Source organism: Acanthochromis polyacanthus, chromosome 6 (genome assembly GCF_021347895.1).
Source record: "Acanthochromis polyacanthus isolate Apoly-LR-REF ecotype Palm Island chromosome 6, KAUST_Apoly_ChrSc, whole genome shotgun sequence".
NCBI lineage: Eukaryota > Metazoa > Chordata > Actinopteri > Pomacentridae > Acanthochromis > Acanthochromis polyacanthus.
In genome coordinates, this window is record NC_067118.1 from 31,774,937 (window position 1) to 31,801,658 (window position 26,722).

At 43.7% G+C, this 26,722-nt stretch overlaps 2 protein-coding genes across 2 annotated transcripts; both read right to left on the reverse strand.

Moving 5' to 3' along the window:
- Positions 1 to 1,310: 1,310 nt before the first annotated feature.
- baz2a (bromodomain adjacent to zinc finger domain, 2A) lies at positions 1,311 to 19,033 on the reverse strand. The gene is given in 31 exon segments (XM_051949324.1): positions 1,311 to 3,266; positions 4,284 to 4,427; positions 4,533 to 4,762; positions 4,895 to 5,041; positions 5,204 to 5,339; positions 5,434 to 5,717; positions 5,818 to 5,883; positions 6,196 to 6,356; positions 6,446 to 6,601; positions 7,002 to 7,335; positions 7,432 to 8,048; positions 8,140 to 8,284; positions 8,370 to 8,432; positions 8,508 to 8,679; positions 8,776 to 8,850; positions 8,973 to 9,187; positions 9,286 to 9,540; positions 9,646 to 10,038; positions 10,149 to 10,214; positions 10,300 to 10,361; positions 11,110 to 11,332; positions 11,490 to 11,591; positions 11,734 to 11,842; positions 12,189 to 12,249; positions 12,367 to 12,741; positions 12,839 to 13,114; positions 13,352 to 14,158; positions 14,190 to 15,386; positions 16,405 to 17,277; positions 17,435 to 17,558; positions 18,839 to 19,033. Coding segments are annotated over 30 exon segments (8,028 nt in total). The 5' UTR covers positions 18,839 to 19,033; the 3' UTR covers positions 1,311 to 3,106.
- Positions 19,034 to 20,361: 1,328 nt separating this feature from the next.
- ptges3b (prostaglandin E synthase 3b (cytosolic)) lies at positions 20,362 to 26,440 on the reverse strand. The gene is made up of 8 exons (XM_022189747.2): positions 26,256 to 26,440; positions 24,982 to 25,095; positions 24,793 to 24,862; positions 24,600 to 24,698; positions 24,365 to 24,454; positions 21,675 to 21,731; positions 21,465 to 21,492; positions 20,362 to 21,370 (listed from the first exon to the last, which is right to left on the reverse strand). Coding segments are annotated over exons 1-8 (480 nt in total). The 5' UTR covers positions 26,258 to 26,440; the 3' UTR covers positions 20,362 to 21,350.
- Between the last annotated feature and the right edge of the window lie 282 nt (positions 26,441 to 26,722).

A 26,722-nucleotide genomic window follows, 5' to 3' on the forward strand; every position in this document is an offset into this window, starting at 1 on the left:
AACTGTTATCCCCCCTTTTGTGGGGCTAAGCCCAAATGTGTGGAGCAAGGCGGGCGGGGGGCGCCCTGGAACCCGCTGGCGTGGGGAGTTTTGCTGCCCCCACCACCCATCCAGAGTGCTGACACCGACACAATCTGACACACACATATACACAGTCATGCAAAGTGCAAGCTCAGGGGTTTGAAAGAGTGATAGAGGGCAAAGGGAAAGTAAGAGATGCGTTAAGAGACGCAGTGCGCACGTTTTTGTTTAATTTTTTAAATCTGACCGCATGCGTAGGTTTTGTTTTTGGATGTTTGATAGATCTGAGTGCAGAATACGGTTCTGCACATGAGCTTGTGTGCTGAACTTGAGTCTCTGGCCCTGTAGAGCAGCTGGGGGTGATGGCAGGACGTTTCCAGTAGCATGTGCTTTAGACAGGACTCTCCAGGGAGCTGCAGAACCCCGCCCAAACACTTTCACCACACTTCCCTCATGGTTATGAGCTCTTCTTCACCCTCAAATATGACCTCTTGCTTGCCTGAGACGTATGAAGGAAGAAGGATGGAGACGGTTATAAAAAATAGTCCCTTATGCTGTCATTGTATTTTGGAGGATATTGTCTTTGTCTTTCTTGAAGCTCCCAATATCAAGAGAACAGTAATATCAATGTAAAGTTATAAATTTACCATCGATGGTGCTGAAGTAGGGCAGAGAGATGTTTTAACCACCTCACAAACATACCACAAATTCCAAAAGTTGATCCTTCAGTTGTTCTAAGTTGGCATGCAGTCAACTAGTCTGGCATCAATGAGTCCACAAGGACAAAGTTTAATAATTCAATATAAAGTGCAGATGACTAATTAGAGGGAAAATGAACCAACACAGGGCACTTGAATAAAGGTAATAATAACATTTGTTGACTAATTTGATAAAGGTTTAAGGTCCAAAGTCAAGACCAGTGAGATGTGGATGAAACTGGATTACATCCTCCTTTACATATGCATCAGCTCCACATTTTGTTTTTTTACTGGTCCCGTCTTGAATGTGGGAATTTAATTAACGGATTTTGACTTAGTGACTTTATTCCATTTTTATGGCCAAACTGATTAAAAAAAGTCCAAACAACAGTATGTATGTCTGTTAGAGTCACTAATACTCATGTTAAGGTCATATGTTTAACACAAACAGACAAAAGCGGTCAGTTATAGGTAGTTTTAAGCTGCCGAATTACTTTACACGTCTGTGCCTGATGCAAAAGCAGCATTTAGGATAAACGAGACCAGACAGAAAGGATTAATGTACAGGAGATACAGGAGCAAAACAAGTACTCTCTACTAGATGTGGTTTTTATTCAACTCACAGTACATTCTACAGATGCACACGTGTTACATCACCTTAATACAACAGAGTCTTGTAATACCTCCTCTTAAAAATGATGAATTGGTCCTAAAAATATAAAGGAACAAATTTAAAGTCACCAAAACTGTACATTTTAAAAAATTCACTTAACACCACGTTTGCTTTTCATGTCTTTTTTTTGTTTTTTTGAAAAAACATCTTGTCCCTTTAAGTGTAATAAGGAACATCAAAGTTTATTTCCTATCAACGGATTTGAGTTCAGTGTAAGAAAACAAGTTTAAATAAAACCCAGACTGCGGAGTCGTCCTGTCACCTTCATAGCACACCAACCATGCCGTGCATCGTCGTACGTTGGCCCTTGTACAGCACAAAAAAAAAAAAGTAAATAAAAGGAATGTAAGACAGAAAACCAGGCAGCACTGTGCCCAGAAACTTCATTAGCAGAGCTCCTTTACAATTCTAGTCTTTAAAATGAGAGGATTTTAGTCTACTGTAGTCACTTTTAGAGGTTTTTATCTGGTCAGGTGAGCTATAGACAAACAGAAGTGTGAATGTTACTTTAAACACGGAACAATTGCTCGACTGCAGATTGGAAGCTGCAGACTTTATCATGTCAGACGTGCGGTAATGTTGGACAGACCTGTCACTGACGATTACAGTGTAAAAGCAAACCTTCAGGGCGTGTCCTGGCAAACAGATGTGCTAAAGTAGCATCCGTTTGGTTGAACACAGACCGTGACAAAGATCACACGCCACTAGCTGCATATTTACTCTTAACAGGAGGGACTGTGAAATTTAAGGATCTAAGACTGACTGACTTACCACTAAAATCCTCCAGAAACCAGTGTCTTTCACACAGCAGCAGAAGGTGGGTGTGTGTGTGTGAAATCGTGTGCATGTTTGTGTGTGTGTGTGTTTGGGTGAAAAGTGTGTAAATGTGCGTGCAAGACTTTAAGTGGAGGTTATACAACGTCTACTTGTGACAGTCCAAGAACAGATTCCTTTTAGTTTAACTGGCCTTTTCATAAATCGTCTAGACATCTCTATAAGGTAATCTGTACACATTCACTACAAGCTATTGCTATTAAATAATCCCAGCTATTGTAATCTTTATATATATTTATATATAGAATATATAATAAAAATATATTGAGCAAAAAAATTACTTCTAGGCATAAGACCACGTTACATTACATTTCCAATGAACAGGTAAGAAATGGCCCAAGCTCTGTGAAGAGTTTTGATCCATTTTGTTGTCGAGCGGTGCTAAGCAGGTCCAGCGTGCAGCAGTGAGGCTGCACTAGTGTGATCAGTCTCTGACCTTCAGTACGAGTCTGAAAGCCAAAATACTCAGGGCCTGAGACCGTGTCACCAGCCCACAGCAGGGCTTGACCGAAGGCCTCGCTACGACATGGGGCTTGTGAAAGGACATGACAGGAGAACGCGAACAGGAGATGAGGTGCTGATGTGAAGATGAGGAGACACGAAAGGTGGAAAGTGAAGAGAGACGTGTTGTCGCTCTGTGATGGGGAATGGGTACAAGTTCAAGCCAGTTCAGCTGTGAGCCTTTAGAAAAGATTAGGCCGATAGAGGAAACGATAACAGACAAATAGCCAAAATCTATACATATATATCTATACATGAGAGAATACACACAGCTGGAAGAACCTCCAGACAGTCTTAGCAGTGATGGAGAGTGTGTGACCGGGACGGTGAAAGCACCAGCAGTCTACAGCCCCACCATCAGGGGGAACGTCGTAGGCTCCTATTTGTCCTTATTTGAGTAGAACTCCGCCCAGCGGCTCTCAAAGAAGCGCCTCATGGAGTGTCCCGCCATTCCCACCTCCGACGTGTCCTCGTTGAAGAGCTCACAGTTGTTGAAGACCAGCTGAGCGTCTGCTGCGAATTCCTCACAGCTGCAGTACCTGAGACAAGGAAACAGAAAACAAGAGTGATGTTAAAAAGCACAAGAAGGGGGTTGATTATTGAGCACAAGTCATACAAGATAGAACAAGAAGAGCAAACAGAGAACAACCAGTCAATCTTAGGGGCCAATCTAAGAATGAAAATGCATGTTACAGTGTTAAGTAGAGCTAACAATAAGTTAATGAAATCACAATATATGGTGTATAATTAGCAGTTAGTATAATCTATATTTATACAAATGAGACACTGGTTATCTGTCGGCTTTTGTATGAGGGACTAAAAACTGATTTTTAGGATTTTGAAAATGATTGAGACCATTTTCTACTTTTTGTCTTCTTTTCATGCAAATTCTTGTGTTCTTGCAAGACTTCATCGTTGGTGATTCTGCCTTAATGTTCATCAGTGTGAAGAATCAATGTATGGATTTCGTGCTTTGTTCATTGTTTTGTACTTCAGACATCCCATTTGTTCTTCAGCTCTGCAAAGAACTACTTTTCTGTTGCCTAGTTATACTTTTGTAAGGACATTTTTTGTAGTAATTTTTCTATTACCCACCGATAGCTTTAATGAGTAAATTGGGGGGAATTTGCCTCTTTAAGATGTTAATATTACATTTTGTGGGTGAAATCCCTAATAATCAAGGTTGCTTGACTTTAATGGACTTATCGAAAAAACACACCATCAGAGCTGACGATGTACAGAAAAGGATTTTTTTCGTGCCTTTCATTTATCTCCTATACACAGGTACACAGGCACTACTTTTAATGCATCAGTGTAAAAGCTTAAGGTGGAAGCACAATTATGTAGCTTACTTCCATGAGGTAATGAGGTTTCTCTTTAAAAAAAAAGCCATGTATCTGTATTTCTGATTTACAGAATTAAAAGAAAAATCACGTCATAAAAAAAGGCAAAACATGAGTTGTCGACCCATTTCTAACTTAGTGGACACTGATCTATTGTGCATGGCTGCTGATAAATGAAATATGATTAAGATGTGTTGCATATTCCGCTCTTACCCTCCCTGTAGCAGTCTTTCTCTCATGGTGAGGAAGTCCATGGGGTTCTTGATGATGCGGCGGTAGCCTGGCACTAGTCGGGGGTTGACGGGTTCAAGGAATGGCCAGGCATCTGCATGAGCCTCCATCTCCATCAGAATGATCCTGGTAGAAAAATGAATGAACGATTAACACTGATCTACCACAACAGAACAGCCAGAACAAGTGTGACTGTTCGAGTAAGTCAACGGTAACGAAAGCAGGACTCACTCGCAGAAGGTGAGGTCGGGTTGGTTGCGTGTTGTCATGCGGCGCCGTTTAGTGCCGCCTCCTTCTCCAGAGTAACGGGAAGATGAGGAAGGAGCCACAGTCTCCTTGTGCCGCGTTGCCATGCCGCCACTGCGCCGTGTTGTGATCTCGTCCTCAGAGCTGTCGTCTTCGTATCTTCTCTTCTTCACCCTGGTGCGCTTTTTGGATGAGCGTTGCGTATCACAATCATCCTAAATCAGGAAGCAGCCAATGAGGGAAAAACACAGAAAGGAATACATTAATTTAAAGGAAGCAACTGCTGGAAGATGCTCTAAGCATCAAAATGGCCCTGAGAAAGCGAACAGTCAGAGATGGGTTCGAACCTTTGCAACACAGGTTGGACAAAACCAGTCTCCCTCGGGCACCTGGGTGATTTTGGGCTTCAGGCAGTACATGTGGCAGCCCCGATCACAGCCGTCACACAGCAACAGGCACTCATCATTGTCTCCCTTCCTACAAACCTGACAAGTCTATAAAAGATCACAGAGAAGGTATTCTGAGTATTTAAATAACAATAAATCTGAACTTGTTCTTAACATTTTGTGCTATTCTCAGAAGTTTTCCCCTATAAAAACCACATCATCAGAATCTTATGGCATTTGGCCTTAATCAGGAGTTGTGAGACTTCTTACCACTTTAGTCACAGATCTCTCCCAAGCAATAGCCTTTTCCAGCTGAAGTAAGCACAGACAGAGCTGGGGAGCACTGCGGCAGCGATCCAGAGCCTGCCGCCACGTTCGTAGTCGAGAGGTGATTTCACTTTCCAGACTGGAAAAGAAGAAAACTAGTTAGTAAATAGGTCTAAAATCTGGAAACAAACACATGCATCCCCTGTAACCTGAACCTAGGCTGTTCTTTTCACCTGATGACATCCATGGGATGCTCTTCTCCGGGTGTAGGGGTGAGAGGAGCGAGACGCATCACTTCAGCCGGGTTCCAGAGCGGCTCCTTTAGATAGCGTCTCTCAATGTTTCGCTCTAGGTTGGCTAGCCGCAGGACGGCCAGGTCCAGCGGGTGTGTGGCGATACGAGGCAAGCCAGACCACTCCTTCTTGGTCCGCACGATCCAGTCATCACGTGGATCGGCGTCGTGTTCGTAGTACTGAAGGTCATCGCGTGTGGAATCGGGATCTGGGATCGTGTAAGGCTTGAAGGAGACAGAGCAGAGCAGAGAGTGAATAAGAGAACCTAAACGCATGAGGTTTCAACTTGGGGCTAAATGTGTCGTTTAGTGTTTTGATGATTACCTGAAATTCTGCCATTGTCGTCTCTGGGCTTGTTTCAGCATCATTCATTGCACTCTGAGGAGGTGCCTTGAAGAAACACAAAACACGAATAAAAATGAGTTTTACTACTTTAAAATTTGACATGTAGATTATTTATCATGTCTATTGTTTATAGTGGTTCAAATAAAACACACATATTTTTTTAGTAAATGGTTACAGCATAACCCAAACTTCTCACATCTTGGAAAAAAACGTGCCAATTAAGGCTTTTAGGTGTGTAATTTTTATAACTGTTTTCTGCTTTTTTTTTCTTATTCTCCCATTACGACAGTCAGCATATACGCAACTACAGTTTTAAAATTAATGACATTTTCACTTTGTTCATCCAGCATGGCTCACCTTTAGAAGGAGGTCAGAAGCAATGACCCGCTGCTCCAGGTCCTCCACCCACTGTAGGGTGCTGATGTCCGTCTCCATTACTTTCTCCTGCACCTGCCAGGGCTGCTGCAGAGCCTCCAGCAGCACATCCTTCTCCTCTACCTTCAGCTCAAAAACTGGGTCTGGTTGGATGGAACAGAAGGGAACATTTGTAAAAAGGACCATCGGACAAAAACAGTTGCGTGATGATCCAGTTATGTACAACACTCACCGTCGATACTTTTGGTGCACATCTCAGCTAAGCTCTCCATGTGTTTGGCCAAATGCTTATGGAGCACCTTCTCCCTGATGCCCCTTGGGTGAAGGGCCTGTAAGGTGCTGTACAGTTCCTCTGGATCCTTGATCCACCACCAGCCACGAACCATTGCTGCAGAATAAAGACATTACGTTATGTATTATTATACAAATAAAAAAAGCTTTAAAGCAGAAGGGTAAGTCAGCCAGAAGACGCAATAATTGTATTGTAAGTGTACTACTAGCATGTATAGTGTTCCTTGCAAAATACTGGAATGCTACGAGTCTTAAATTCCAACATCAGTGAGGAATTTGTTAACAAGAGGAGAGACATTGTGTTCACAGTAACTCGTACAGAGGAAGAAAAGGAAATGTATTAAAAGCTTTCATTGTCTTGGGAACTTGAGCTGAAGTGCTGACTGGTTTGAGTGTCATTGGATTCTTGACAAATTGTGCAGTTTAGTCAAATAATTTTCAAGGAAGACAATTTATCTCTCCGAGAGGCTCTTGCAGCCTTTTTAAACATGACTTACATGCTGGAATGGGCTTGACCACCAGTTGTGTGAAGTACTGTTGCTCGAGTTCTTGGAAAACAGAGTTGGGTGGGCGGCCGCGGCGTTTAGCTGCAGCTCCTCGTGCCCCTCTCCGGGCAGGACTGCTGCCTCTGCTGCCTCTCCTCCGCCTGCGTCCTGGCCTGGCGGGGGTGGCAGGGGTGGCAGGGGCAGCTGGAGCAGCCGGAACAGGAGGGACGGGAGCTGGAACAAGCTGAGGGATTGTTGGTGGATCACAAGCAGTAGGGGGAATGTCCTGTGGTGTTGCTGAGGTCACAGGGTCAGCAGGAGACAAGCCAGGCAAGAGTGGGTCCGGCTGAGGACAAAGGAGAGATTATTCATTTCCACATCATACAGACCACAAGTGCATTATTACAGCATATGTGTACGTGGTTTTATCCTGGTGGCAAACCTGCATAAGTGGGGCAGCGAGTGTGGACAGAGCACTTGGGAGCTGAGGGAGGAGTTTAGGGGGTGAGCTGGGCGATTTGGGCATCTGGGGTTCAGTCAAAGAGTTGTCGTCACACGGCTGTTTGGGGAGCAGGTTGAACCACTGGCCTTGTTTCTCTGCCATTTCCTTCACGCTCTCCTCTGGTCGATTACCCTCTGGAGCTTCTCCTGCTGCCGAGCACGTGCCGTTAGTCATTCCTTCCTGGGATTGACTGAGCCAGCTCTGGAAAGCTGCTTGTGTGAGGTCTTGTGTGCCGCCGTTCGGCGATCCCGGACCTTCCTCGCCCCCAGACCTGACGCTACTTCGACGCCGGCGGCGGATCTTGGCCGTGCGGAGGTGAAGCTCAACTTCGGGTTTGATTTTTCGGGGGCGTCCACGTCCCCGCGGCCTGCTCATGAGGGATGCAGTGCCAGGGAGGGGGTCCTCTTCTGGAGACAAAGTCTGGGCCTGTCCCGGAGTGGCAGAAGGAGAGGAAGGCAGAGTGGGAGGTGGAGTGGTCGGCATAGGAGCCTCCTCAACTTTGGGCTCCTTTTTGAGGAAAGTAACAGGAACCTCAGCTACAAGGACATCTCCAGAAGCTGCAAGATAGAAGCATAAGAGAAAGCAGATGAAGGCAAACAAATTAAGAGTTTGTAAAGTATGAAGGGTTCAGTCCAAAGTCAGACTCACTTAGCAGCTCTTCGGGGCCCTCGACTAGAACTCCTCCAAGGTGAGGTAGGGCCAAGTATCTGCGCCGGTAACGGTCCTGACCCAGCAATGTGGCCCGCATGGAATGAGACGACTGCAGCAGCTTTTTACGGAAAAACACTTGGCGCTGTGGAGGTTGCAAAGCAGAAGAATGTTTAATATAAAGCAACATAAATGCATAAAGGACTGTGTGAGTGCAGTATCAGGCTCACCTTGGTTAGCTTATCTATCTGCCTTTCAAGCTCTGGAATGCTGGCATTGGTAGGGCTCTCACTCTGCAGCAAAAAAAGAATTGAAATGTAAGAATGATCTGGATGTTTCTCTAAGAAAACAGTGGCACTGATACGTACATCACTGAGTTTGGGCTCTTCTTTGCGCGTCCGACGGTTTCCTCTCTCCAGGACCACAGTTTCCTCCAGACTGAGGTTCTCCTCCTCGGCTACTCTGGCACTGCGCCTCCTCTCCTCGAAGCACAGCTCTTCCTCTGAACGTCCTGTTCGACGTGCTAGCGCCGCCTTCAGTCTGCCAGAGAGAAAACAACCAAAATCAACATGATAGATAGATCTGAGCGAGCTATTTAATCGCTCTGCATGTGAAGAGGGAAAACCATGATCTTACTTGCGCAGTTTCCCCTCAATGATCCACTTGTTCTTCCTGTAGGTTGCCATGTTTTCCAATGTGTTGTCGATGTCACTGAAATACAAAACACAAGAATAAATAAAGTGACAGAAAATGTGATAATTGGAAAAAAAATACCCTTTTTTTTTTTTTAGATTAAAGAGTAACCAAAGAATAAATCAGCTTCTTGGTCTAACCTCGTCACAATGTTGCTGCTGTTGAGCTCTTCCACCAGGAACCCCAGGATGGCCGCCTTGGTGTCAGGAGGCAGAGCATGAAATGTTTTGGTCCTTAGTGTGTTGCAAACCTCTGTCTCGTAACCATGAGATTCCAAAAAGATACGGAGCACTTCTGAAACTGTGTTGCGGTTCAGCTCCAACTCAACCAGCTTATCGCCGAGGATCTTTACAGACTGAAGATTGAGACGAGGAGGTAAAAGAAAGAGATTAAATGATTGATCAACTACTAAAGAGCTGTGTTAATGGTGAAAATGTTCAAAGTGTCACGCACCTGATAATAAGACGGCAGGCCTGGATCGTGCAGAGCAGCCTCCATCAGCTTAATCAGTAGGTCCTGGACTTCTCCTTGGCTGTCGCCGAGACCGAGGAGGCCTTCCTGCAGAGTAGCAAGGCTGGGGATGTCCTTGGGTATATTGAGACCGATGATCTTCCCGTAACCATGTAGGAACTCAACGACAGCCAGGCAGTGTGCAAAGGCTTTTCCAGAGAGGACTACACCAGGGATACGGGACAGCTCTGGCAGGGGCTGGGGGAGACAAAATTCAGTGGTCATGATCAAATCGACAAAACAGCTGGAATCACAGTTTTGAAAGAGAGGACCAAAACGAACTGGGTTTAATTTGAAGCTCACCTTGTGGTCAGTGAGGCACATGTCCTCTGCGGGCTTCTTCAGCTCTTCTGCAATCAACTGCTGCCTCTTCCGCTCCTCTAGACGTCTCTGGGCCTGTGCTCTCCGCTCTGCTGCCCTCTTAGCTGCCAGCGCTGCCTGAGCTGCTGCCTCTGCCTCTGCCTGAGCTTTAGCCAGGGCCTTGGCTTTACTCCGAGCACCCAGCACCCTCTTGCCCTGGGCTATCCTCTCCCCGTCCGTCTGCTGTATCAGTGGAGTGGCCTCAACCTTGACTGCCCTCCTGCGGCCGGGCTTCTTGGGCTCTGCAGCAGATTCTGAGGCAGGCTGCGTGACCAGCGGGGCTGTCGGGTCTGTCGGTTCAGTCTTCAGCTCGAGGTGTCTGGCCTCTTGCTCAAGCTAAAACCCACAGAGGGAAAAACAAAACAAAAGAAGATGATGAATACGAGGTGCTGAGGTCATTGGTGAGAAAAAAATGTAAGTTTAGATAACGAAGCATTTTCTGTAACCTTTGCTTTCTTCTTCTCCGCTTTCATCTTCTTAATCTTTGCATCCTCCCTTCTCTTCATTCTTGCCTGAAAAAATGAACAGCAGTAACAATATCAGGAAGAGATTTAATAGAATAAGACAACAACAGAACAACCAGTCTCCACTACGTACCTTTCTCTTCATTTTCTTTTTGATTTTTGCTAGTTTCTCTTTTTCCTCCTCTGTGAGGGCTTCTATTCAAAAGGAAATAGACACAATCAGTCACAGTACATATCTGAGGTTATGCAAAAAGCAACCCATCTGGTCTTATACTTAGTCATTAATGAAAGCTTAGACCAGGCTCACACTACAGAAGTTTAGGACAGATTTACTTTATTTTACTCCTCCAGTCAGAGGAGAAATCTGCCTGAACCAGTGTTGGCATTTAGATTCAGACTTAAACCTCCCCAAGTAGTATCGACAGGGCTGACCACATAAATATCAAACGTGTTTGACTTTTAGGAGTTAAAATCACATTGAGTACAATTACCACTCTTGCGCTCAGAGCAGCAGATTCTGTTGCCAAGCAACTTTAAACATTTTATTCTATTTTACTCACCAAACATTGTCTCATCCAGATTTGTTCAGGTTTCTGATTGTTTTTTTCCATTGCAAAGAATTATTAGCATTACAGCAAGTTGTGGCACAACAGTCTTTATTTTGTTTGCATCAGCTTCCTCATGAGATCACATGATGTGTTGCACTGCTCCCTGACTGCTCCCTCTGGCACCATAATCTTAATAACATCCTGTAGTGTGTGATGTACCATCATTTTTCAGCCTTGTAGTCTGTGCATGACTGAGATAAGAGAGAATAATATCTGTAAAGCTTTACCTTGAGTGTGTGATATAACCTGATTTCAACTTCTGTTAAGACTTTAAACTTCTGTAGTGTGACTCTGGCCTCAGCAATACTCATGATCCACTGCGATCCTCCACTTACCCTTGGCCTCAAGACGCTTCAGCAGCTTAGCGTCAACTTTGCTAAGGAGGTCGATCATCTTGGGTTTTGGAGGTCTACCAGGGCGGCGAGCCTGTCCTCCCTTCAGACCACGAACCCTGCGAGGTTTCTCTTTATCAGGGTTTGGAGGTCGACCACGCCGGCCAGTGATGGCCATTATCATAGAGGGAACCTCCTCGTTAGCCAAGAGGACCCACTTCATACCCTGTTAAGTATTGCAGATGTAATACATTAACTCTAAAATGTCTTCTACACATTTCTATATACCCTCAGTTTATGAGGCAGAATTTATCCAAATCCTTCTTTACAAATGATTTAGCATTTTTCTTGATAGAAATAAATTTAAAAAATGATATACAGACCTCTGTAGTTTCTCTCTCTTCATAGAAGTCTCCAACAGGCATCCGTGGACTGAAACTGAAGTGTTCTCTGGTGACCACACTGTCTGTGTGTCTCTTCAAGTACTGGGTGAAGCAATTAGAAGACAACAGGACAAGAAACAGACACAAAGAAAGTCAGTGTATTGACAGGTTTGTGACAAGACTGTGGCTTAAACTATTTAAAGAGACCCACTGGGGTCTTTGGGGTTCAGCCAGGGGAATTTACCTTGATGATTTCTGGAAACTGCTTCATCCTCCTTCCACAAGGCGTGTAGTACCAGGTTTCACCCTTCATGCGGTTTTCCATTTTCTTCACACGAATCTCTCTCCTCCAGCTGCAGTTTAAAAAGTATAAATGTGTATGTGATTTAGCATATTTGTCTGTGCCATGGAGCTCCATTGTTACCTATAGTTGCACTGGGTGACCTGTCTCAAAGTATCATTTCAGACAGGTCATAAACACAGATCTCATTTGGAAGTTTATATATTAATTTAGCTGGATCAGTTTTTACACTGTCAGCCAATGTTTGGTTTGGTAAACTAACAATAAAATACAGCTGATGCAAATCTAGGCTATATCTATTGTCCAGACTAAAACAAAACAACTGGTTTACTGTGCATGTATGTGACAGTGCTGATTCTGTTGATTTAAAGCCTCAAAAAACTGAAAGGAATCATTACCCGTGTAGCAGAGGGAACTGAACTTGGTCCTCTGTTGCAACCCTTCGTCTGTTAGATTCACCTGTTCAAGAAAATCCACAAACATGCGCTGTAAATTCTTAATCTGTGTTGCCATGTCTTAACAAAATATCACATGTGGAGTGCCAACACAAACAATACTTTTAACCTTCTGCTTTACCTGCAGTGGAGCTGTCGTCATCATTTTCATCAGCGTTGTCAGCAGTCGTTTCGGCATCTTGTTTTTGTGTTTTGAGTACATTTCCTTCTTGGTCCTGCTTCTTAACTCTTTTCTTCTTGGGTTTCTCGGCTGCTGTGTTGATAGCTGAAGCGTTGGCCAGAACAGCTTCGATTGTGGCTGTTATTGGATCAACCTCTTCTGAGAGAGGCCCAGCCTCCCCAGATACAGCAGACGTTTCACTGGCATCGACCTTGACAGACTTCTTTCTCTTTCTGCCCTTAGGTGCCTCGCCCTTAGCACCGCCCTCTTCCTCAGTCTTTATCTTCTCCACTTTAGGGGTTCGTACCCGAGGCTTCCGTTGGACCTGTTCAGGAGCTTGAAATAAAAGACAAAAAGTTGTAAGTAAGTTGTTTAAAATAAAAACTGACATTCTATTAAAGTAATATGTTGTTGGAATCAAGACATCAAATACCTGTGGTTTTAATCCATATTGCCTTTGGAGCTTGAGGTTTGCGTGGTTTCCCTGGGGTTTTCAGAAGTCCTCCAGCAGCGGACACAGTCTGATCAGTTACTGGTTGGAGTGGGTGTACAGCGGGGCTCTCTGCTGGGGTACTGAATGCGATGAAGTTCTCATCTCTCATCTTGAAACTCGGGGGTGTCATCGTCTCATTAGCAGTGGTCTTAATATTAATGTGTCCGGCTGAGTCTGGTGTATCATGTCCTCTGGGCTCCCACTCTGCTTCAGGTCCTGAGATGGTACAACATTAAATTGTGTCAACAGAATACAAAAATAAAGATAATTCACAAAACTGAGAAGTAATCTGCATTAGAAATGCAGTTCTTTCTATTCAATGGCAATTAAATCCCCTACTAGGGAAAAAACACATTAGGATAATGAATTTGTGTATTTTAGCTAATGAACCCTGCTTGTCAAATTGTGCAATAGTTTCAATCATTAAAAACATCATCAAAGTGCCTTGCTGACCTGGCTGAGACACATAACTTGAGTCAACGGGAGGCTCTTCAATCTGAGAGCTGTTGTTTAGAGAAGACTCCAACATGGATTCTCCTGTAGTTTGGCAACTGCTTTTGGTCTCCTCTGCTTCCGAGGCAGCCTCTTCCCTGGTGGAGTCCAATGTGTCATCTCTGGAGTCCTCCACAGAAAAGCTGCTGTCTCTAGTGGTGTGAAATGTAGTAGATGGTTCCTCTTCAGCTTGGGAAGTGCTGTCAAACTGAGACGTGTCCTTTCTCAGGTGAAAGCTGTCATCAAAGTGAGTGGAGTCATCTACATATGAGCTGGAGTCACCCAACAGAGAGCTCTTTTCCAAGACAGAGCTCACACCGAGTCGCGAGGGGGTGTCACATGTTGAATTGCCATCATACTGAGAGGCAGCAAATGAAGAATTCTCAAAACTTTGTTCACCTGTCAGATGTTCTACCTTTGTGCTGTTGAGCTGTGGGGACTTTCTGAGTGGAGCTTGCATCATTGTGGAGTCCTCTGCATCGAATTTGACACTGCTTTGCATCTGGTGCTTTTCAGAATCAGCTTGTTTATTCTTGGGCTGTTGATCAGGAGTAACGGTGGTCTCCAAGGGTTTCCCAGGGAGATCAGTGAGGGATTTGTGTGAGTGAATTTCAGATTTATTAATCTCGGATGCTTCCACCTGTGATGACCTTATTCCGCCAGAATCAAGCTGAGGGAGGGGCTCCTCTGGTTTTTCATGTCTTTTACTAGCCGACGCTTTCCTGTCCTCACTGTGACCATGGTGCTCTGACTTTGGAGACGACTGCTCTAGTACACTAGGAAGAGTGGTGTTAGGGACACCGCTCAGAGTCAGAACTTTGGACCGCTCCAGAAGCTGTACCCTTTGCAGGAGGCACAGGAGGGCTGGACACAGGTGCAGTCCTGGAGGCTTGAGTGGTTAGAAGAGGTAGGGTAGACAGAGGTCGGACTGAAGGACTATCATGGGCTGCTAGAGAGGGTAAGTTTACTCCCCCTGGTGGTGATGATGCTGCAGAAGCTGTAGAAAGACTTGAATCAACAGCTGCAGGAGTGTATGTCTGACACTGGGGCGCTGGTTCACAAATCCCACTGCCAACTGAGGGAGTTTTTGACAAACAAGGTCCAAGTGATGTTGATGATGACAGTCCAGATATTGACATCTGAGATGGAGCCACGACAGGAGATGAGGAATTTGCACCGACACACAAAGTAGCAGAAATCAGTTTTGGAGGTCCAGGCTTTTCGTGTTGACCTCCAGATGTATCAGTGAAGCGTGGTGTCATCGAAGGTGGCTTGGACCCTTGCATCTCAAAAGATGAGATGGGTGCAGAGGAAGAAGACTTGGACACGGCAGAAGGAGAGGAGACTGTTTTTGGAGGTCCAGAAGCTGTAGGAGGCAATGCTGACTTTGTCTGATGAACCACAGACCCTGATGAAGAAGAGACTGGAGGCCCTGAAGAAACTGCTGTAAGAGATGCGGGCAGGGGGGAGGAGGAAGAGGATCCTGCTGACAGATGCTTAGATGCTGCAGGAGATATCTCAGTCGCAGCAGAAGTGGTAAGCCTGAGGCCTTGCACCATTGGGGGAGGGGAGGAGAGTCTGGGAGAAGCAGCTGGAGATGGAGCAAAGGGAGGTGTTGAGATTTGAGGGGGAATAGATTCTACACCAGGGGATGAAACTGTAGGGGGTCCAGGAGCAGATGTGGGAGCTGCAGAGACCCGAGGTGGTGTTGAGGCCTTGGCTAGAGACGCCGAAGCTGCTGCATTTGATGCAGACAGTTGAGGTGACACAGACTGGGGAGCCGGGTTAACGACGGGATCTTTGACAGGGGAAGCCATTTCTGGACGCTGAGCTGCCGGCTTATCAGAATGCTGACGATATTCACTCGAGGGCCCCACATGAGCACCAGAAGGTTTGGGTTGGTAACTGTCGGTCTTAGGAAGCCTCTGGGCAACAGGTGTCCTTTCACTGCCATTGTAGCCTGTGCCCCCCTCCTTGACAGCTTCCCGCGTTTGCCCTGAAAGAAATAAGAATCAACAAAACCATCAATACTATGACAAATGCAGGGTGGCGGTGTTACATACTGAAGCACATCATGGTTTCTCTCATAATACAATTTTATATTGTAATTGTCACAGTTATCTATGAGGGAATCAATAAAGTACTCCATATTTCTTTGTATATTTATCCATCTAACTGTAAAGAAATAATGATGATTTATAGATTCAAATCAGATATTAGCTCTCCATATCAAACCATCTCTGTAACAGTTCATGGCTTGACAGTGTAGCACAGTCAAATAGTGACACCCGCTGTTTAAATCTTGGCACTGCCCCCTACTAAACTAAGCATTGCCATTGCAACTGGCCTAATGCCTCCATGTGCAGGCAGGACTGTAAATGTTTTCAGTTTTTACTATAATCTAACCTGCTAATTATTTTCTTGATTGATCGATTTGTTTGTTTGTCTAATCAAAGATGCAAATGAATTCTGGCCCTGTAACTACTTTCTGGGACAAAGAGTAAATACATGTATAATGCATTTAAAATCTTAAAAATATCTAAAATCTTCAAATTTATGAAGCCAGAAGGAGCACATGTTAATCAATTTGTGTCAACTGGTCAACTGATAATTTAAGTTTAACTTCAAAACCAGGAAATTACTCCGCTGGGCTGTAACCTTTGACTGAGTTTCAACAATACTACTTTATACCGATGTAATAGGAGACTGTAACACAAGCAGGGAGTGCCATGTTTTACAGTTATCATCAGCTGAGATGGCTTTTCAAATATGGCCAAAGAGAAATAAAACCATGAATGTCATTCGAGTACCGGCGTACAAAAAGAGGAAATAGAAGAAGTGTGATTTATGAGGAAATCATGGATAGATACCGAAAACCGTCAAATGTAGAACTAACCAAACAGGCACAAACCTAATGGAGCCTACTTTTTTTTATAAAAACTGGAGAAAAATAAAAGATCAAATGAGCTATAAGGTTCCCCGCGTAAAAACACATCCAAGTGTGAAGTGGCCACCTTGCATTGGTGAAGACATCCCCGTGTTGCTCGCTTGAGGGCTCTGTTCCCTGGTGTGGCCCTTGGGTGACCCACTATCCTGCGCTGTCGGTGCCGAGGACACCCCCACAGGAAGAGGGCTGCCGGTGCTTCCTCTGCCTAAGCTGTGGGGCTGCGGGCTGCCACGTGGAGGAGTAAAATTCTGGGCTGTTGGGGGCATCATCTGAGCCTGAGCTTGGGGCTGAGACTGCTGTGATGCCTGTTGCTGGGGTGATGGCAGGGATGGGTGCTGGGCCTGATGCTGGTAGAAGGGCATCCCATTAGGCATCATGCCATAATGCTGCGGTTGCTGGTGCTGCTGGTGGTGATGGTGCGGGTGACGGTGGGAGTGGAGGTGCTGCTGTGACGGCTGATGAGGGGGCGGCTGTAAGGACTGCTGCTGGTGATGCTGTGACGGTGTAATCCCAGGGTGTGCCTGACTCTGGTAGCTCCCGTACATGCTGTGGGAATTATAACCTATCTGCTGTGGGCCAGGGTTACTCCTGTTCCAGTACTGGTTCCCAGTGAGAGGCAGGTTTGCTGAGCCTGCCACAGGGGGCTGGTGGGAGCTTTCGATGCCCCCATTCAGCTGGTACTGTCCATGACCCTGGAAGTGGTGCTGTGACTGAGGCTGCACCATCCCGGGCGCAGGCTGCTTTTGGTGCATCCCGTGCCCAGGAGAGGTGCTCATGCCTGGCCCGTACTGAGGGTGTCCTCCCCACAAGTAGTCGAAGCCCATGCTGCTCTGGTGGTGGTTGCTCATGTGCGGGTAAGGAGCTGATGGTGGGTGGGAACCAGGCACACTGGACCCAAGTACAGTAGAGACGCCATTCACATTCATTTCACCATTCATATCTGTTAGAAACAAGAAGATTAGCCGAGTCAAAAAGGTACAGATTGCATTAGTAAAGTGTTTTGTGTGTTGCTGAACTGGGATGTGCTGTGAAAGTTTGGTGGTTGGTAGAAAAGATATGTTGCATTCTGATACTGGCTAAAGGCTGAGAATACTCACTCTTCCCCTGCTGAGGAAAACTCATGGAGGACCCGTTAGTATAAAGAGAATCCCCTGAGGAGAGTTTCAATCCTGAGTTTGCTGAGGAGTGGGTGCCATAGTTGAAATGATTATTTGAATCCATCTGAAAAACATAAAGAGTAATACATTTAAATAGTAATAATCAATGAATGAAAAAAGCACTCTACAATTAAATGTTCCTCTCCAGTACAAAATGAATGCCAGTGGTGCAACTGATGCACAGGGTTAAAATGTATGAGCAGGATATGCATCACCGTGTGAATCACAAATTCATTATTTAATTCATTTTTCATTTCTTTTTTCTTCGTGCAGTTTTTGAAGACAGTCGACGCTACGTAATGCGTGCCATTCCCACCACGAAATGTCTATCCTCAGTGATTTTGGAAACTGCAGCCTGTGACAGCACCATTTCGTTCCAGCAACAACCGTCAAAATGTCGCAGCCAGCAACAGCAGATGCCAGGCCCCAGCGAGTGTAATGGACAGCCGGAATATTGCGATAGAAGCTCATCATTAGCGCTGATAACATGAGCAGCACAGCCTCTTTAATCTACCACGATAAATGTTCGGCCCGGGCAGCCATAGCCGCACAAACACCATCAAGACCCGGCGACCTCGGCCAACTAACAATGGAGGGATTAGCGAGAATATTTTACACTCTGAGGCCTGGAAAAGTGTTTACCACGCCATTCGCTGTTTAACAGTTCCCTGCCGCTGCAATACAAAAGTAGACCTCCAGGATAGTTCATTTCCTAATTCAACAAGGCCGTTGCGAGAGCAGGCGCCGTGTTAGCTTGGTCGCGCTAGCTACTCTCTCAAACGAACAATTCACTCTAAAGCACTGCTAGTCGGCTGTGCTAACAACTGATACTGTTAACGGTAGACACGAGTTCAGCTCCTTCCTAGCTTGAATAGACCGCTTACTTCAGCGGGAAACATCGGGCAAAAATATTCCCCACTCCACTCCCAAGGTTATTTAGCTAAATCATCACAATAGAACCTAGCTAACACCCGCTAGCTGCGCAGCTAACCGATAGCATCCTTAACGTTCATCCAGACAGTCAAGGCAGCGATGTTAGCTTATAGCCAGGTAGCAGGTACCGCAGCCACGCTGGTCTGGATTGATGATGCCCCATCAGCAGTAGAGAGCACCGCAAACGAAAATAAATATTAGCCGGTCTGTTGATAATCGCTAACTCACTCATCAGACTCGCCTGTTAACAGATGGAGGCGTGCTCCCTTTTGTTCATGGGCTAACGTTAGCTAGCAGCCAGATGAAGTTACATTGTTTACGCTGCACGCACAGACAATTTTTGCAGAGCATCATCCTCCCACACCACCACCATCAAAAGTTTCGCGGATATTTCAATTAAAGCTGTCCAACCTTTCGGTCCTTGGATTCCGAAGGCGCAGAAGCCTCTTAACCTCCGTCTTAACGGATATGCGGGTGAAGATGGCACGGCGATAAATAATAAACAACTATTCCCTAACCTTTGGGTTTTAAATTAGCAAACATGGCTGGTGTGGTCCAGTGCAGCCATGATCACAGAACAGAGCGAACAGTAGCAGTGTAAACATCCCAACAATAACCACGCACAGATCCGGTATAATTTCTTCAAGGAAATTCCCAGGAAAAAATAAAAACAATAAAAGAAAAAAAAACAAAAACAAAGTAATTACTATTCAACAACCACAAATTCTATCTATATATGTATGTTATAAACGATAACAATGACTTTATAACAGCTTTTGTTATTACCAGCTAGATTTACTGAAAATATCAAAAAAAAAGTTTCTAATTTTGAAAGAATGGCCACAAACAGTATTTATAATATTTCATTAAATTATAATAATTTATGATGGCGTAAAATGTAAGCAGAATTTATTTTTATAACATTGTCATCACGTCTACGTCATAAAATATTAACATACTACGATATAATAATTGTAATAAATAAAAATAATTGTATTTTTTTATTCAAAGAGTTTGAAATCGCTTTTCTTTTAATCTGCTTCGGGGTGAAAAGAGGAACCTAATGGTGCACATTAGCGTCAGCTTCTCGTAAATGACAGTCTGAGGAAATCAGGCCTGAAGAGGAAGTATGCTAATATTCTGGGCCGAGGAGCCTGAAAGGTTTCTGGGTCTTAGCGCCGACAAATGCTGCCGTCAAACTTACAGCACGACGAATCAAGTACATTGTGCTCCATTTTGAGTAGCATTACTTCAATTACACGCAGCAAAATTCACTGTTCTGTTCCAGTTTTTCACCTTAAAAAATAATGTAATTATGAAAATGCATTACGAGCTGATCCATCCACAATCCAGCCATGGTCCCAATAAAATCACAAGATGTTCTCTCAAATATAAATCAAATTCCAGTACCACAATAGCATAACTTCAAGCTGTTATGTTCTTAGAGTTAAAATATTTCAAGCATCATCCACTCTGTAGGCATTTTATTAGCTCACATGTACAATGCAATGCAATCCACCACAGCTTCTTTGCATTTTTCTTTTGCCATGATGCCTACTATGCATTTTATCAATAATTGTACTGCAACATTTCACATTTTTTGCCCTCCCCTCAGTGTAATTTTTTTTATTTTTTTTAAAGACATACATGTAACCACACCTTCTTTTGCTCATTTCCAACTATATTAACAAAAATTTGTTATAAACTAAGAAAGTGTACAATTTACACATCTGTTGTATTGATTTGCATTACATTCATACAATGGAGCTACAAAATTACCAGGAGTTATTCTACATCTGTAACAACCATAGAAGCCCTGTTTGCTCCCACAGCTCTCAATATAATAGTGTTTCTATACCAGATTGTTCAGAATTTGAGTGAAGAAACCTGCAAAAAATGTCCCTTAAAGAAAAAAAAAAATCCAACGTTAAAAATGATCTTAAACAGTTTATTAGAAAGATGTAGACAATAAAAAAAAGAATTTCCACTGTAATTGAACATCACTTGTCTCCCCTTACATTTTATTGACAGTGCAAATATAATTTGGTCATTACACGTCGCCGTATCATTCTAACCCTTCCTCGTTCTACTCTAGATGAACAAACGGAAAGAACCTGGAGAATAGCAACAAACCACGTGATGTTGAGGCCCGACGAAACTTCCAAACCTCTTTATCAGCTGCGAAACATTTCACCTTGCCTCTGCAGTCTAACACAAGTGTGCATGTTAGGTGGGTATGAAGAGAGAAAGTAAATGCGTGGAATTCATTCAGATGAACAAAGTACAGTAGGTGATCACCGGGAAGATGCAAATAGTTCGGCAAAGAGTTGAGATTATTCCAATTTTACAAACATTAAACAAGAAGTAGAGGGAAACTTAAGCTGGAGCTACTGAAACAAAAGACTGGCTTCCTGGATATCTAATTCACAGCACATGGAAGGCTTTAGAGAAACCCAATCAGTATATGCACCCAATTCTTTTCTTAAATCATGAGATAAACTACACTGGTTGACCAACTTAAACCACAACATTGGGAACGAGTGGGCCTAATCATCTGTAAATCACAGTTAATTTGAAAACAAACTGCAAATCTCTTAACACGTATTGCTCTGTTGAGGACAACTATACAGTTTTTCCAACAAATAAAGGTGTGCTTAGTTGTAATATTCAACAATAAAACGAGATACCCAAAAGGTGCAGTACAGCAAATGGAAGTGGAGATAGCTGCTCTGTACAATACCATGCATATCAACCTTCAGTGGACTGATTGGTCAAGAGTTTGGAGCTGAGGCTATGGATTTAAATATGGCTACTGACTCATATGTACAGTTGTTTGTCACTGCCTTCAATTTCAAGATATACATTTGTTAAGATTCTTCTTGCCCTCTGTTCTTCCATTTTCTTTCCAGAGTCGTGTGGTCTTCTACTCCAAATCTGGCATTTCTGAAAGTCAAGTCAAACAGAAATGACATTAAAGCATCCATTAAAAATTTACAGCTGGAATCGGCAGTTGGTACAAATGCTCATAAACACTCACTCTCATCATCGCTGTCTGCAGAGTCATCCTGAAAAACACAAAGAAGAGCAAGAGGATGTTCAACATTCTTTACATGCACATATATCATCTCATTTCAGGACAAGAAGGCAACACCCTTCGCCTCTAATGACACAAATTAAATTTGGCTTTCTAACTGGTTTTCATTAAAAGGTACAAGTTTGATGAAATGAAAGACAAAAGGATTCTTACGTCATCTGCACCATCTAGATCAGGTAGGTCGTCCTCACCTCCCATGTTGTTCATCATCTACAATATTAAACCAACATTGATGAAGCCACATCTTGAGAATAACTTGTGATGACAGATGCCAACAGCTACCACGATGACAACTAAACACACCTTGGTGGGGCAGCACAGTCAATCACCGTCATGATCTTGACTTCCCACAATAATAAGAACTTGATTGACTCAGACACTGATGCACTGCAACAATCAAGTAGAGACTATGGGCTTAACTGTGCACTTGGATAACTTCCACCACAGCCTATGTGAGGCATTTAGTGAACACTAGTATATTGTAATGTCTATCGATAAGTGCACGTTTAGCAAGTGGGGTGTTGTGGGTGCAGTTTCACTGATATTTTGCCTCTGGGAGATACAGTACACCGATATCAGGTAAAGCATAGTCTTATTTTAAGTTTTAATTCAATTCAAACATTTGCACAACACCAGGAATGTAGCAAAACATTTAAGTTAAAGCAATAATCCATTCATTTCATTGTGAAATCACAAAAATTATTCTGTCCTTAGAATAAATGATCATGATCTCAATACTGATCAATCAAATCATGCCTTTCATTTTGGCCATAATCGTGCAGCCCTGCTCCCTATGTACACTACCGTTCAAAGCTTTGGGGTCACTTTGCTGTTGCTAAGCATCTTCTACATGTTTGGCTTTGATTTCTGTTGTTGTTGTTGCTCTAGACACTAAGCCAAAGAAAATAAGAGATAATAACAGGGTGGAAAAAACAGCACTATTCTCCAAACCAGCTTGGGCTTGTGGCAACACATTTGAGGACGTCATCTTAAGCTAATTGTAGGGCTGAACCCGAATATTCGTTTGCTACGGCGGTATCCGGATATTAATTTTGGTGTCCGAATATTCGCCCCCCCACCCCCACCCCCCACCCCACCCCCGGTGGACATTACCGGGCTGAAGGAATATGCGGCGTTACTGTCTTCCCTCCGCCTTCGGCCCACATCGGCTCATCCCGTGGTGTGATCACATAAACATGTACACATATGTCTATGTGATCACCCCCTCCTCCCCCCAGAAGAAAATATCCAGAGCTTGTATCTGCCCTGCGCCTTCGGCCCACTTCGGCTCATCCCGCCGTGTTCTTTGGCTCATCTCGGCTCCTCCATTCGTGTTTGTAAACACCACCCGAATGGCCGTGTGGCTGCCGACTCTGACGTCACGCTTCACTTTGTTGCATAAACACATGCTGAAGACCTCCGCTGTTTGGACCCGGTACACCAGATGAACGGCCGTCTCCGCCACAACCCCCCCCCCGTTTCTATCCATTTGTTGTGCAGTTGTTACAAACTAACCTTTTTCTTGCAAAGTAAGAAACTTAGAATAAATGAAATGGAGCATTCTTAACAGTGTAAACGCTCATGCATACATTTACTTTTCTCAGCACACCTTAGGAATAATCAAACTGTTTCCTGCCTCTCATTCTGCAGTCCTTGGTGGAGCCATTCTACATTTCCTTCTTAAGTTTGTAATGAACAGCTGATTTACTGCATTCAAGCCAGTTAGCAATGTCTGTCTTGTTGAAACCATCTTCATTAAGATCAAAGATGGTTGCCTTTTTGTCCTGTCTCTATTCTCTTTTGATGAGTGACAATTTAGTTTGGAATATCTGTTGACTTTGTGTATGAAACTTAGAGAGAAAATCATGTTTTTTTTATATATACTTGTTTGTATGTAGATTGTAAGACTTTTTTGCAGTATTTTGAATGCCTGCTGTGCAAACTTTGCAACGAAAACATCAGGTGGTTTAATAATTATTTCCAAGGCTGTATGTCATTTACCTAATGTATGTGCACCCGTTTCATTTCAGCTCAGTGTGCGAGTCTCTGTGTTTTTCTGTTCAGTCACACAGTTATTTTCTCTCCTCGGCTGCTTTACCCTGTGGCCAAACCTTTCCAAACATATACAGAGTGGAGCAGAGACGAGACAGGTGACGTGAAGAGAACATCACTCAAGTTGTCAACAACTCATGTTAAAAGCTTCCCAACAAGTACTGATCCATCTGAAGACAGACAGAACTTGATCCTAAACGTCTGAAAGTCACATCAAACGTCTGCTAACAGTTCTTCTTCCTCTTACTAGCAGGGCTATTGCTAACGCTTGCTTCTCACCCTGGGAGAAACACGTTTGTTGCTGTAAACAAATTGGGAGCTTTACGCGTCGCACAAACAAAAGGAAGTAGTGACGTTATCCTGCGAGAAGTTGTAGCGGTTGGAAAGTCAGCCCATTTTTCTCAGTGGATTGCCACTCCCTTGAGCAGTGAATGAATCAAACAGACGGCAGCAAAACTGCATCATGTCTGAAAGGGGCATAAGCAAATTGCAGTTGTGTGACATCAATCATATAACTGAGTTAATTAAATTAAAGTGAGGCTACATTCTATAAGGCAAGGATCAACAAAAGTGTGCAAATCTTACCATGCACTGTAATTTTTCCAAATAGCTAGTGTTGTATTTTCTACTGTTTTGACTCCCTTCAGCTTGACAAAATACTAACTAGGTTCTTTTTTTTCCCCCCACAGTGGTTCGGCATCAATTTGGGAAAAGTTCTTTAGTATGTATTAGACTAGCCACCTTTAAAGAATTTTTTAAATTATTTAAGACACATTAATCAAAGTGCTCACATCTGAGAATTGATCGAAGTTGCCTATCTCCTCATCTGAGTCGTCCTCCCAGTCTTTCCAGTTGTTGAAGTCGACACTGAGCCAACTCAGCTGCAGAAACACAAACCCAGCATATTTTTTAGCTGTAGAGATTTGAAGTGATTAATATACTATGTGAACTGCATCATGCTGTTGGCATTTCATAGTCAGGGTGGACACCATCTCTTACATTTAATCAATATGTCTTAGGACTGACCTTAGCTTTCTCTTTCGTTAGCCTCGGCCACGCCTTCCCTGGCTGTGCTTTTCGTAGATAGCACAACACTGAGCGATCTGTGCGTTTATGTTTGGACTCCTGCATTAAAACGGACAGAAAAGACGATCTGAAGTACAGCGCAAGTGTTCTAAAGTAATGTTAATCAACGATACAGGCAGTCAGTACAACTTACGTTTTCATCAATTGCTTCAAAGAGGTCTATTTCATTCTCATGTTTGACATTGTCAGTTCCTCCAAGACAGCTGTGGACAAAAACAGAAATGACCATAAGAATGGGGGAAAAAACATTACATTTAACAAAGAAATCATGGTTAAATAGAAACTGATGTCTTTATTAAGAGCCAGCTTCAGAAAACCGTACCTGAAACCACACTTTGTTTTATCAAAATTGACTTTAACATCTTTGCTGTCTGCTACACAGAACTCTATAAAAACTGAGTCCCTTCTGTCGTACCACTTGGCAGTTGCTGGATGCCTGTGAAGAAATGGAGGACATGAAGAAGACATAACTCAGTACAACCATTCAAAGCGCCTTTAAACAGATTGAAGTGTTGTGATGCATTTGCTGTAAAATTATCGGAGATCATTAGAGCCACAAATGGCATTAAAATATCATAAGTCCTAGTAACGGTGACAGGTGGGTTCGTCTTTAGGTACAACAGCCTGGTATCAATAAGCCTTTGTATCAGGTTGCTGCACAGCATCTGGTTACATAGTGAGCTCCAGTGTCAGGAGAAGCTAAAGAAAAACCTCTGCCAAACTTACAAGAGATCCTCCCATATTGTCATTATTTGAACCAATAGCTGCCAAAGTTGAGTTTTTAAGTTTTGGGTGAGAATATCATACAAACTTTATCATCAAATAGAGATGTTCATTTTAATTGCTATGATCCAAGGTGCCTTGATGAGGCATGAACACTTAAGACACTATTAGTTAATTTAACCCGAATGGAAACGAGTCATTAAATTCCAGTACAGACACATGTCAGTGCTTGAAGCTAATCAGTACCAACTAACAAAACCGTGTTTATTCATAAATTATTTTTGTTAAATGCAAACATTTTTGTTATCACTGTTCTCCTCTTAGCATTTGGTGTCATTAGCCAAATCCTCTTACAAATCATCAATGTAGAGGATAGAGGCTAGCTCGAGTTTAATACAAGTGCTAAACGTCGCTCACTAGCCTGCACGACTAGGGGGCCACGCAGCTAACAGCTAATACGGTTGACTTTGCTGGAAATATTCCCAGATGTCCTTAATAATGCCGAAATCCTGACTTGTGACACAGCTCTGATGCTAATCTAATGATAGCCTTCCAGGCGAGATCTCAATGAGCTACGTGCTAGCCATGCTAACGCCGCTGCTCCAGCCATGCGGTGCACCTGACCAACACTACGGCTGCATGTAGCTCATTTTTCAGCTAAACCACAGCAACCGGGTCTGCTACGGTCACCGTGGTGGTGTACGGCGGTCTTTTTCCCGGTGAGCTATCGTTAGCTCCTAGTTCATTGAAGCAAGGCCAACCTCCCGCCTTTGCAAAAGCATGCTGTCAGACGGCCGGTGCTAGCTTGCTAAACGGGCTGTACTACCGCACTTTCCCCCCGCTGTGTCCTCACCTTAACCCGCCGCTACTTACATTTCTCGGCGTGAAGTGAGCTCCTTTATCGCAGATAAAAAAAACAGTCTTGTGGAAAGAATGGAAATGCCCGCAAAAAAGAATGAATGCTGCCCACACACAGCCAATGCGAACGCCTCTCGCCCGTGGACTCTACTCCGGATCTGGTTGCGTGTCCCTGGATGAGAATAGCGGCTCTGACGCACTCGACGTTTCTAGAGCTTTTAGCTGCGGGTAATGTAAGGAGGCAGAGCTCAGACTAGACCTAATGACTGGAATCTACCGAGTTAATAAACAAAATGAATTAAATTAGCTATAGTCTCATCCAGCATGACCGCCTCAAATGACCTCATGTGATACTATGAAAAGTTTAAAGAAGACTACAGAGAGCAGCTGTGTAGTGTGCATTCAATATAAAAATATATAGCACATGTATATATTTATATGTGCTATAATAAATATAAACACATTTATATTAAAAAATGATT